Source organism: Chrysochloris asiatica, unplaced genomic scaffold (genome assembly GCF_000296735.1).
Source record: "Chrysochloris asiatica unplaced genomic scaffold, ChrAsi1.0 scaffold00250, whole genome shotgun sequence".
Classification (NCBI taxonomy): Eukaryota; Metazoa; Chordata; class Mammalia; order Afrosoricida; family Chrysochloridae; genus Chrysochloris; species Chrysochloris asiatica.
Window position 1 is genome coordinate 1833726 of NW_006408768.1, and position 14007 is coordinate 1847732.

General features: G+C 42.5%; 1 protein-coding gene across 1 annotated transcript in view; it reads right to left on the reverse strand.

The window, feature by feature from the left end:
* Window positions 1-11350, reverse strand: part of LHFP (lipoma HMGIC fusion partner) — a 369791-nt gene extending 358441 nt beyond the window's left edge. The window contains exon 1 of the mRNA XM_006873714.1: window positions 10773-11350. Within this exon, the coding sequence (XP_006873776.1) occupies window positions 10773-11157 (385 nt within the window). The 5' untranslated portion in view covers window positions 11158-11350. The remainder of the gene's footprint in view (window positions 1-10772) is intronic.
* Window positions 11351-14007: the final 2657 nt, after the last annotated feature.

The window sequence follows — 14007 nt, forward strand, 5'->3', positions numbered from 1 at the left end:
ATGGACCAAGAAGCAGTTGTTCGAACAGAACATGGGAACACTGAACGGTTTAAAATTAAGAAAGGTGTGCGACAACGTTGTATTCTTTCACCATACTTATTCAACCTGTATGCTGAGCAAATAATCTGACAAGCTGAGTTCTATGAAGAAAAACATGGCATCAAGATTGGAGGAAGACTCATTAACAACCTGCAATATGCAGATGATACAACCTTGCTTGCTGAAAGTGAAGAGGACTTTAAACATATACTGATGAAGATCAAAGAGCACAGCCTTCGGTATGGATTACATCTCAATGTAAAGAAAACAAAAATCCTCACCACTTAACAATAAACAACATTCTCATCAATGGAGAAAAGATTGAAGTTGTCAAGGATTTCATTCTTCTTGGATCAACTAGCAACACTCATAGGAAGCAGCAGTGAAGAAATCAAATGACGTATTGCATTAGGCAAATCTATTGCACAAGACCTTTTTAAAGTGTTGAAGATCAAAGATGTCAGCTTGAGGACTAAGGTGTGCCTAACCCAAACCATGGTATTTTCAATCACCTCATATGCATGCAAAAGCTGGACAATGAATAGGGAAGAACGTAGAAGAATTGATGTTTTTAAGTTATGGTGTTGGAGGAGAATATTGAAAGTGCTATGGGCTGCCAAAAGAACCAATAGATCCATTTTGAAAGAAGTGCAGCCAGAGTGCTCCTTGGAGGCCAAGATGATCAAACTTCGTCTCTCATACTTTGGACATATTGTCAAGGGACCGGTCCCTGGAGAAGGATATCATGTTTGGTAAGGTGGGGGGTCAAAGAAAATGAGTAAGACCCCCAACTAGATGGATTGGCCAAGTGGCAGCATCAATGGACTCACGTGTGGCAACAGCAATGAGGTTGGCCCAGGATCAGGCAATGTTTCGTTCTGCTCTGCATAAGGTCGCTATGAGTCAGTACCGACTCGGTAGCACCTAACAACAACAACAAACAACAATCAATGGGAGTCCTGGTGTGGCGCTGTGGGCTAATGTGTCAGACTGCAAAGTCGGTTGAACTGCAAGGTTGGTGGTTTAAGCTCACTAGCTGCTCCTTGGAAACCCTAAACAGAGTCGCTATGGGTTGGAATCGACTCTATGGCATTTAGCAAAAACAACAACCATTATATGAATAGAGGACTGTAGGGTAGGCACTGGACTGAAAGGTACATTTGAATCACAAGGTTCAAACCCACCAGCCGCTCCTCAGAAACCCTATAAAAAGTCAATATGATTTGGAATCAACTCAATGGCACTTAACAACAACAACATTATATGGAGTCCTGGTATGGCACTATAGGATAAGCACTGGACTGCTAACCACAAAGCTGGAAGTTCAAATCCACCAGGCATTCCTCAGAAACCTTCCTTACACAGGTCTCTAAAAGTGGAATCAACTTGATAACACACAGCTACCACCAACAATAACATTATACAAGGAGCCCTGGTGGCACGGTGGGTTACGCGTTGTGCTGCTAACCACAAGGTCAGCAATTTGAATCCACCCGCCACTCTAAAGGAGAAAGATAAGGTTTTCTGCTTCCATAAAGATTGTTAAGTGTCGTAGAGTAGGTTCCGATTCATAGCAACCCTGTAGAGGGTTTCCGAGGAGTGCCTGGTGGGTTTGAACTATAGACCTTGTGGTTCAAACCGGTCTTGCAGTCCAGTGCTTTATTCTACAGCACCACAACAGGGTCCCTATGAATTGGACCCAACTCAGCAGCACACAACCACCACCATTACACAAGGATATTAGTTAAGGGACCCTGACTTTATAGGCCTCTCATGAATAGCAATATTTTATTTCATCTTTGAAATATCCTTTGTGAGACACAGAAGAACAAGGTCACACTTTGTAGATAGTGTCATTAATAAATAAATAACAATAAATAATGCATCAAGTATCATTCACACAATTATTTTATTATTAACATTAAATTATAATGTATGTTATTATGTCATACTACTACAAGGGACTCCTGGTGTGGTGCTGCTGTAAGATCAGCACTGGACTGAGAACCCAGAGTCAGCAGTTCAAGCTCACTCACCAACTGCTCCTTGTAAAACCCTATACAGGGTCATTATGAGATGGAACCAACTTGACGCACTTAGTAACCTCATTACTACAAGTGTTCTATCATACTACAAGCATAACTGAGAATCAAAGAAACAAGATATGTACATGTATTATTCATAATAGACAGAAATTCTGAATTCCATGTTCAAAGTGGACTTTTAATTAACTTTAATAGGATGATGGAGTCCTAGTGTGGTGCTGTGGGTTAACACGCTGGACTGCAAAGTCAGTTTGAACCACAAGGTCAGTGGTTTAAGCTCACCAGCCGCTCCTCGAATATCCTACACAGGGTCACTCTGGGTTCAAACCGATTTGACAGTACTTAACAACAAAAACATTCATACCTCAGCCAATAATTAATAGGATACCATTAAGTGTCACTCTCTAAAATCCAGTGTTTTCATCTGTAAAGAAGAAAAAACAGATAACTAATTACCTGCTCCACTATAGTGAAATGAGAACGGAACCTATTGTACAAATCACTGGTCCCTTTAGGGTGCTGAAGCCAAATAAGTTTGGGAAAAGCTTAATAGTAGATTCCCCAAGAGGCTGGCAATAGACATCAACAAATAAAAAACTTCCTGAAGTTCTGCTGTAATATAATGTATTTCACTTCAATAACCAAGTATTTGGGGTGTGTGGTAGCTCTGTAGGATAAGCCCTGGGCTGTAAACCACAAGGTTGGTAGCTCAGACTCATTAGCTGTTCCCTGGGAGAAAGATGAGGCTTTTTCCTTCCACAAAGATTTCCTGCTTCAGAAACCCCTATACAGGGTAGCTAGGAGTTTGGAGCAGCTTGATGGCACTAAACAACAACTTGTTCCAAAAACTGGTTTGCTTTTATCTGTTAATACCTATTTGCTCCTCAGATCACCTTAAGAGAATAACCAGCTCTATTTTCATGACACCCAGTCATAAAAGGTTGAGTTTTATACTTTTATTCTTTCTGAATATAGCCAAGTTGCACAATAAGACAGCTTCATCAAGCTGGAGGTAGTTGGGAAGCTCATGGACTGATAGTTTAACAATGATCACTGTGTGTAGTGCAGAGTTTATGCATCTTGTAATAACATATAGAATGAAGTAAAGATCCTAAGTATGTATTTTAATTTATATAGGTAGCAGTACTGTGAATCCACAGTCCTCTGTTGGCTTCCTTTGTGGCTAACAGCATGATTTCACAAGACAGCAAACCAATTTGCAATATATGCATCAGAACAAAGTAAAGGTAACCAAACCACACTGACCCTGGTCTCAGCTATGGCTATATTGTTGCTGTTGTTGTTGTTGTTGTTGTTGTTATTAAGTGTCATCAAGTTATAGCAACCCTGCATAGGGTTCCCAAGAAGCAGCTGGTGAGTTTGAACCACTGACCTTGTGGTTCAAATCAACCTTGCAGTCCAATGCTTTATCCCACAGCACCACAGTAGGGTTAGCAGGTGATAACAAAGAGGAGGAAGTTACACATCAAATGACTGTATTAGAAAAACTACTCTGCGAAAAGTATATGAAGAACTGGACCATGTCCAAAAAAATCAATCTAAATAATTCCTGGGGGAAAGTCTTTGGACACAGCTACAAATATGATAGGCCCAAGTTCAATGGACAATTCCATATGATCCACTATTTTAAAAAGTAGTACTATCGTTTTTAGTTTTTATTTCAGTGGTACAATCTTAGGAAATAAAAAACAGCAACTCAAAATGAGGAAAACCTGAATACACTGGGCATAAAATAAAGCAGGCATCTGATCATACCCTACCTGGTCATGAACCAGTACTGTGACTGAGGGTATGTAAAATGTTAGTGGTCGCAGTATCATCAGAACCTGTCTGACTTCAGGGAGATAACGCGTATCAAGATCAGATCAAGCTCAACCAGTAACTTAATTACTTTGGGTGCCAAGGCTGATCCCCATGAGGTAGAGGTCAGACATGCCTCCACTCTGCAACCTCTACCAATGCTGGCACCAGGCCTAGGTCTCTTCAGGGCTTGAAATCTGTTGCAGCAGCAGTAACACAGAACTCACAGACCATACGAACAGGTAAGTGGTTTATTAACAGTGCAATTTGGGATCAGGAAGCATGTAGGCAAAGTCTCTCTCTTCAGTGAAGGACAGCTATCTCAGCTTCTTTTGGCCATGCAGGGCTCCTCTCGGCTCCCTCAGGGTAGGTTCCTCTAGGCCCCCTCAAGGCAGGCTCATCTCAGCCCCCTCAGAACAGGCTCCAATGAACCTGCCATCTGTCACTACTGACTCTGCTACAGGGCCTCTTCCAGACTTTTCTACTATAGCTCTTTTAGGAGGTTCCTTTTCTCCTCTCTCTTTCTCTGATTCTTCTCTCTTATTTCCTCCTCCTGCTGTTTCTCTTCCTGCTTCTTTTATGTGAAAAACCTCTTTAGGGTTGACTGCTTATATACACAACTCCTTGTCAACTTCAAGGCAAGACACCACCCAGCACCACAAACTGACCAATCCCCTCTCAGTTGGCCACAGAGACTTCATTTGCATAGCTTACTGACCAATACTTGTAAGGTGCATACCAAGCACTGAACTGGCTGCACCCCAGGACCAAACAAAAAGTATCAAAATCAAGTCATTTACAGTTTTCTCAGGAAATGGCAATTAACTTGGACAAAGTAACAACCCCTCTAGGCTAGAAAACCAGAGCAAAGATCTATAGGAGAAAATGTCTCAAGCTGTTTTTCCAGAGACCTAAGGCAAAGGTCAAGTCAAGAACTCATTTCACCAGAGGGGGGCTTGCAATTTACAATTAGAATCCAGCAGAACCAGTAACATGCACCTCACTGGGACCTCGTTAGAAATGCAAATTATTAGTCTCCACCCCAAACCTGTCCCTCAGTCAGTCCTTACAGGGACGCTGTGTTCAGCATAAGGGATGATGCCAAGTCCTGTGTCATCCTAATGATGATTTGTGAATCAGACCCTCATGATTCATAGGATTTAAAGTGACTGATTTTTCAGAAATAGATTGCCAGGCCTTTCTTCCTAATCCATCTTTGTCTAGAAGCTCTGCTGAAGTCTGTCCAATATCATAGCAACATGCAAGCCTCTACCCACAGACAGGTGGTCATTGCTGCACATGAGGCACATTGGCTGGAAATAAAACCTGGTCTCCAACATAGAAGATGAATCACCAATGCCCTCACTCCAAACCTGCTAAATCCGAAATCTGGAGTAGGGCGCGGCCATCTGTGGTTTTAAAGTTTCTGTAGTGCATCTGATTGACAGTAAAGTCTGAGAACCACGGATGGTGCAGAGGATGAAAGCCTTAGCTGCTGCCCAAAAGTTTGATGATTGAAAGTCACTAGCCACTCCACAGGAGAAAGATGTGACGATCTGCTTCCATAAAAGCCCAGGGACCACTTCTAGTGTGTCCTATAGGACCACCATGATTTGGAATTGACTCCGTCAGTAGCAGTGAGTTTGACTGGTTTGGTTTGGTTAGAACTCAGCACAGCTCACCTGCCCTTGATTTCACAGGGCCACAGACAGCTGGATGTTTAATGCGCTGAGAGTGGTTAATAAGAAGGAGCAAAAGGAGCCCTACCTGTTCCAAATGACTTTCTTGAAACCTGGATTTCCTGAAAGTAAGCAACTTCTTTCAATTAAGGCATTATCACTAAAGACCACTGTGCCCATTTAATACCATTAACATGTTGTCAACAATCTCTATTCCTCTTATTACTCATTGTCTCTTGACAGATAACTTGGATCCGAAGGAAAAAAAGGCGGCATACCCTGCAGGACAAAGTAGAACCCCACAGAGTTTTTAAGACTGTAAATCTCTACGGAGTCCAAGTGACAAATCTTTCTCCCATGGTTGGTTAGCCACTGAGCAATTTAACTACTGCACCACTGGTTCTCCTTATTGTACAACAAGTAGGTTTAAAGTGGAACAATGGAAGGAGAGGTCCAAGCACTCACTGCAAAGGACGAACGACAGGTAGGTGGGACCCTAAGGTGAAGGGAATCCTGGAAAGACTTTAAGCACACAGAAAAGGAGGCTGGAAGAAACACTGCCATCATTACTGTCTTGAGCAGAACTTGACTTTCAAATAGTTGAAGAGATTATCTTCCCTAGCTGCTTATGTCGGAAGAGTATCTACACTGGAAGGTAGTTGGTTGCTACTGAACAGCATTCTACTATGAGTTATAAAGATAATGAGGCTCACATTCAAACAAAATCTGAAATAATATAAATAATATCCATCAATGGCTTAAGGAGCTCTGATAGCATAGTGGTTACAAGTTGGGCTGCGAACCTCAAAGTCAGCAGCGGTTCGGCGGGAGAAAGATGAGGCTTTCTGCTCCAGTACAGATTTACAGCCTCGGAAACCCTAAGCAGGGTCGCTCTGAGTTAGAACCGACTCCACAGCACATAACCACCACGACCACTGCACCAGCAGTTTACTAAAATAAAATCTACATACTTAGTCTCTAAATTTGCAAGCACCAGCTGACAGAACTTAAAAATGTCTATAAGATGTTCTTACATACTCATTTTGGAAAGAAAAAAAAACATTGCCACTGAGTCAAATCCTACCCATGACAACCTCATGTGTTACAGACTGGCGCTGGGCTCCATAGTTTCCTTGACTTTAATCTCTACAGATTACCACGCCTTTCCTTCCCAGCACAACTGGGTGGGTTCAAACAGCCCAGCTTTTGGTTAGCACCCTATCTTGAACCATTTGTGCCACCCAGGGACCTTGTTTCATTTGCAGAACATGTAAATAAGACATTTTATTAATACATCAAAAAGTTTGATACTAATTTTTTAAATTCTATTATTTAATGACTACAGTACTGCACACTTATAATCAACAAACCAACAAAGGCCTTAAAGCCTCTATTTTCTCATAACACCATTACCAACCAGTCTATAAGCTTATTCACATTTTTATTATAGTTTATATTTTCCATGGTTTTTCTACATGCCTTTTAAAAATTCAGTTGGGGTAAAACTTAACCCACATGGACTTTTAAAACTTATGGCAAGAATATGACTTATTGAATGAGATTGAGCTGGCGGCAGATACAGTGTATGTACAAGTTACCACAAGAAGTGGAAAAAGTCTTTGATTGCTTCAGGCATTCCTTCCATATACAACAAATACCCATGTAAAATGGTCCTCTTTTATTTTGTTCTATCAGTTGACAAGTGACATTTTAACCTCTAGCCAACCATAGCAAGACAACTCAAAATTAAGGCTGACACTTTGTCCTTTACCTTGTCCCAAAGTGCTGCAGGGGTTTTACTGCCTGATGTTCCACCATATGTGCAGCCTCTCCACACAGCAGGCAGGGTTACCCAGGATGCCTCTGCATTGTGCCATTCTCCTGCTTCCTGTTGTTTTTGGAGCAACCCTAACTTTAGCTAAACATAAGTCTTCTGGGCAAATCATTTTTAGAAAGAGAGTCTGCCTCTGAGCAGAATACCTTGCATGCTCACTACATTTCCAAAGCATTTTAGGTTTGGCATTTTGCAAAAACTTTATGAAATAGAACTCTTTAATTTTAAAAATGTCACAAAATTACTGGCTACATACGTTTTCATGAAAAACACCAACAACAAACAATTATGAAATAAATCACAGGAATTGTTTTAAAAATATTCTCTAATAACTGCTTTATTAAATAATTGTGACTACTGGCAGACTGTGGGTTAATACGCTGCACTGCAAAGTTGGTTTGAACTTCAAGGTCGGCAGTTCAAGCTTACCAGCCGCTCCTCAGAAACCCTATATAGGGTTGCTATCAGTCAGAACCAACTCCATGGCACTTAACTACAACAACAATGGCAGATTTTTATAAATACTATCTTTTCTGTATTCCAGGTCTCTAACTCAAAACTTACTCTTTCTTATCTTAGTTACTAGGACGTATTTATCTGTCTCATCAAGCGAATCTTCTTAGTTTTTAGATTCAGAATTCTTTTTTCAGATATGAGAACCAAATATGAGAAATGTGAGAATGCCAACTGTTAGTAATAAATTAGATCCTTAGCTTAAGGTCAGTAATTCTTACAAGCTAAAGTTCAGGAGAAGTATCTACAAAGAAAACAAAAAGTGATCCTTTAAAAATGTATTTATAACTTCACAATCGTGTTTCCCTGTGGGTTTTTTTGTACAGTAGAACATTTAGCTCTATATATCTCCAAACAATCTACACATATCTTAAAGAGAGGGCATATATCTCATGGGTCTCGGATTCACTCCCTGTTGTCTTTCCTCATTATATGTTTAAAGGTAATCAATAAAAACTGATTTCTCTTTGGAAGCATTTTCCTGCTCTGCCAGAAATAATCGAGGTCTCTGCCTGAAAATGAAGAAAGAATGGAAAGTAATATTTACCATAAGATAAGAAACTGAAAGTCCCTAAACATTAATCCCGAGCCAAGTGAAACACAAACAGCAAGTTTACAAATACACTTGGCATGAGTCCTAGTCTTAAAATCTGTGAAATCCACAAGTTTCCACACTCACGTTTTACAGATTCCAACTTTCAAAGATAACGTTTTGATGCTTCCTGATAGGTTTATTGGAGTCCTGGTGTGCCAGACTGCAAAACCATTTGAACTGCAAGGTCAGCGGTTCAAGCTCACCAGCTGCTCCTTAGAAACCCTATACAGGGTCGCTATGCGTCAGACCGACTCGACAGCATTTAACAACAAAAATAGGTTTATTATATTTCTATGGTATAACTATATACTATACATGTAAGACCACTGTTCAGTGTTCAACATTGAAATAGAAAAGAGTGGACAATGAATCTCTCACGCTGCCTTCTAGGCCAGAGTAAAATGCAAAACCTCAGGGGAAACAGATTAAAAGAAAGCTACATTCTAATAAAGAACTGTAAGCAACTCTATTTCTGTTTTTAGAATTTTGTATTTTTTAGCCACTTATATTTTTTAGCACAAGAATTTTCTACCTTAAAAAATTATTTAAAAGTTGTATATTGTTGTTGTTAAGTGCCGTCGAGTCAGTTCTGACACACAGTAACCCTGCATAGGGTTTCCAAGGAACAGCTGGTGAGCTTGAACCGCTGACCTTGTGGTTCAAAGTGACTTTGCAGTCTAGTGCATTAAACCACAGCACCACACTAGGACTCCATTTTTAAATTACAAAACTTGAAATAATCTCATGGGACACTCCAATGTAATAAGCAGTATAAAGGCTAGACTGCTAACTGCAAAGTCGGTGGTTCAAACACACCAACTGCTCCTTCAAAATCCTATACAGAGTCACTATGAGTCAAATCAACTTGGTGGCACTTAACATCAGCAACATCTCAGAACTAAACAAATAAAATTCTTTCTTCTTTGAGATTTCTCACAAATGCCTAAAAAATTCCTACCAAATGTAACAGTAACAGATTTTACTTTGTACCAAAGTTTACAAATACATTTTTGTAAAATTTCCAGATCTGCTATTTCCCTTTTCTCTGTTCTGTCTATGGAAGTTGTCATATTTCAACAGGACAGACTATAAATCAGACAAGTTCAGCCAGTTAACTCAAAGAATGGAAGAGAAAGAGTACAGTGGAAAATACATGAAGGGGCTTCAAAAAGTTCTTGGAAAAATTGAACAAAAGATAAAGGGATTTTTCCATAACTTTCTGAAGCACCCTTTAGAATGTACAATTAAAACCAAATGTTTTGCTGTGTATATTCTCAACAACAAAATAAATAACATTATGTATCTATTAAAGCAAAAACAAACATAAGATCAGAAATACTGAAGCAAGACTTCTGGAAGAAACCCAAGTACAAATTAAACTCTTTTGAGTGTTAGTGAAAAGATCCAGTCCATGTGGGACGAGTAGACATCATGCACAAAATATTCTTTTTTCCTTCACAGTTAATGCTTCCACAGAAACTAAGTTTTAACAAAGTAATTAGGTTTATAGCTATCTTTTTATCGCAGCTTAGTGCATAGCTATTAATACAAAACTGATATCTAATTTTAAACAGTCATCACATATTTAGAAACACAGTTTAAAGTTGAGCCTTGCTCAATTTTACCTCCATTAAAAACAATAAATTTTCTGCACTGACAATATTGAATTAAAAACCTTTTCTGCTCTTCGAGGAAGTCTTTATCTCTAAGTACCTGAGGATTCCAATAAAGTCACCTCTTGATGAACTTACAGAACAAGAAGCTATAAAATCCAATCTGCCTCATCTACTACATAACAATCTGGATGTAACAGCCTCATATAGGTGGTGTACTTAGCAGGCCAATGATGCTTATGTCTAAGGAGGTACAGAAATTAAGAATTCTTGAAGGTGGAAAGCAATTCCAAACATCATCTTTTGACTCTGGCCATCTATCCCCACAAGGAGCTCTCGCAGTGTAGTGGTTATGAGTCGGGCTGCTAATTTCATGGTCAGCAGTTCAAAACTACCAACAGTTTGAAACTACCACAGGAGAAAGATGAGGCTTTCTGCTCCCGTAAAGATTTACAGCCTCAGAAACCCTGTGCAGAGTTGCTATGAGTCAGAACCGACTCCACGGCACACCACCATCACCACAGGCATTCCACAGTTACTTAGCTGTTGCTTTCCAAGTGGCAAGTAAAATAAAAATTTTCAATTTTGCCCAGGGGATTCCAGTAATCAATTCAATTTTAGGAAGTCACTTACCCCCCAGGAACTGAATTGCTCCAGCTACTCTTCCCACTGTCCTGGAGATGAGCTCAGACACACAGCATCCCATGAGAGCGGTCAGTGCCACCAGCAGCAGGAGGCCACACCCCAGGCCGGTCACTATGGTACAGATCCTCCATTCTGTGCTGGGGATGCCCTGGAAGGAGGCGTAGCGCCCACATTCCTCCACCATCACCATCATCTGAAGATTTTCATCATGCACAGGATAGGAGCACCTCCGGAAAGTTCCAAAGGACACAGGCTTGCCCAGCTGTGACCCCCAGAGCCAGTAAGGCATAAAAAACCCCACACAAGATGTGGCAGCACAAAGAAACGAGAGCAGAGCCCAGATCACTCCGGTACAAGTTAGACTGGATGCCATCTTTCACCAAATGAGGCAATAGGGACCCAGAGTAAATGTTCAGGGACTGCAGGAGCAAGTGGAGGTGTGAAACCACCCAAACTCCGCAGGGAATCCACAGTTCTGTGCTGCAGGAGGAACTAGCAACAGAATGAATCTTCACTCCTGCTGCATGTCATCAACTTCCCTTCCTCGGTAATAAGTGGGATGGTCCCTAGTTAAAAAAAAAAAGAAGAAGAAATGTTCAAATGAAATGCCTTACAGACGTGTTGGTATATAATTTCTAATTAATCAGCATGCAAGCTTGTGGCAACACTTTTAAAGTGAGAGTAACTATTTTATTATAATTCTCTCTCTAATCTTGTCTAGAACTTGAGTTTTGTCAAAGTAGCTCAAAGTTTTGTTTCCAAGTCTTTATCTCTTATAAAATGTTTCCAAATTAACTTTGACAGCTATTTACTTAAAGAAATACAGCACTTTTATTTGCCAAGTCAGTGAATTCATTTCATATGCCCTCATTAAAAGCAATGTAGCATTTTTACTGGCAGTAAACATAATTCAGGATATTAAAATAAAATGAACCATGCCATGGTTTGTTTATTTGCCTTCCAAGTTTCTAATCATGGTTTGTAGCAACTTTTCTGCGTCCTTTGAAAGGTGCCATTAACTCTCTGCATGAGCCTAAACAAGACAATTAGGATAATTTTTCACAATTGCAGAGCACCATAAATTCAACACACATTATTATGTACGCACATACATTGGATAGAGCTATTATCAGGCACTCTCAGTACTCATTCATTAGCATTTAAGAATTCCTTCAGTCTTAACAACTATCTTCTACTAGTGTAAATAAAGTCTGTGCATGACTTATTTTTGAAATCTGCAATTTGATTCATTGGTTCCAATAATTCTGCTGGAACCATCTCTCTGTCCCAATGGCAGTCGGTGTCTAAACTGAAAAGTAAGCCATACTTTCAGTAACCCTGCCATTCAAATAATTCCAGGTTCCTTAACTCCCACCTGCTCCCTTTCAAAAAGAGTTTCTAACCCTCTTCCCAGACTTTCCAAAAAGAAATGACAAGGAAAGCCCAGAGCCACACTCCACTCCACAGTTGCTCCCCAGAGCGTCCAAGTCCGACTGGGAGGCTCCACAGTAAAGCCCACTCCTTCCTCCCGGACCTGCTCCCAATCCTCCTCCCTAAGCTTTTCCCCTCCGCCATCCTCCAGTCGTGAGTGTCACTCAGCTGATGGTTTTTTGTTTGCTTGCTTGTTTGTTTTAATATCGGCAACTGAGGTCAAAATATGAAGTTGGGCTGCCAGAGCCAATAGGCTGGGGAAAACGCGGCTAAAGGGTCCTCATCTCTCTCGCTGGGTGAGGCGCCCTCGCCAAGACAAACCCTTAATGAACCCCCTGCCTTGGCCGCCTCCCCTCCGGAGAAGACACAATGTGTCCTCAATCCAAAGGGGGTGGGGTGCAATTCCAGCTGGCCCCGCCCGTAGGAAGGGGATAAGGATGGGCAAGCAGCACCCCCCGGAGGCAGACACCACCAGCGGATGAGACGGGCGGGGATAGTCCGCAAAATCAGCTCCGCTCAGGAGTCCAGAGCCCGGGCAGCCCAGCCCTGGCGTCCAGAGCAGAGGGGGACTGAGAGCCGAACGCGACACTTACATGGCTGGCGGGTGGCGGCCACCTCCTCGGCCGGGTCCCAGGCCGAACACAACTTGCGGTCTTTCCCAGGCGGGAACAGCCAGATCCAGGAAGCCCGTCGCCCCTTCCTCCCCGATGTCCCTCCCCGCCGCACGGCGTGGGCCTGACCCGAGCGCAGAGGCGGGCCGCGGGCGCACGGAGCCCGGCTCCCGGAGCGTCCAGGCGGGGCTCAAGCGGAGCAGTGGGCGCCCGGCGCCGGATCGCACGCAAACCACAGATCTCCTTTCGGCAGGCGAGGCACGCACCGCCTCCTCCCCCGCTCGTGGCCCTCCTCTTTCTCTGTCCCCTCCCCTCGCGCCCGGAGAGACCCGGAGCGGACGCTGGAAGGCTCGGCCCGCGGGCTGCGCGCTGCGGGAGCTGAGGGCGCGCGGGGCGGGGAGGGGAGGGGCACGCCTTGGCCCCCTGGACTCCAAGGGTAGCCCAGCCGTCCCCGGGGTACTCTTTCCCTACCCCTTGAGGGGCCTCTTTCAAGGGGTGCTGGAGGAGGGTCCCGCGGACTCCAGACCTAGAAATGGGAGAGAAAGTTACTTATGTTCTCGGGTGTTCTGGGAAGGCATTGGAAGGCAGACAATGTTCCCGGTTTGCATTTATGAGTGGTATTTGGGTTCCGGATTTCCTTATGTCTTTAAAAGATGTAGAAGTGGGAAGGAACGCTTTAAAGAATGTGTTAAGTGACCTTCTTAGTATTGAGGAGCCTCTTAGGAAGTGGCCACTTTGGAAGGGTGACAAGGCCCATGTGACCGTGGGCATGAGAGGTAGGTGACGGAACAGTGACCGGAGAACCGAAGGCTCCTGGATTCATTTGGGCGGGGATCCAGGTCAGGGCATCCGTCAATCGGGACAAATTAGGGAGAAGTCTGGGGAAAACTCCCAAAGATGCCTTCCAAGAAATGGCCTTTCTCATCCTCTGGCTGACTTGCTTTTTCTGTCTCTATCTCCTTTCTCCTTTATATCGCCTCTCTCTCTCTTCTCTCTCCGCTCTCTTTCCTCTCTCTTTCTTTCCTCTCTCTCTCCCCAAATGATTCCCTAATCCAGCCATGAAGCCCAGATTCTGAATCCCTGATTCAAGTTCTTCACCAATTACTGAGCTTTTTGATAGTATACTAATGACTGATCTCACACCCACCTATTTGTCCTACTCTTTTATTCATTATAGTGTC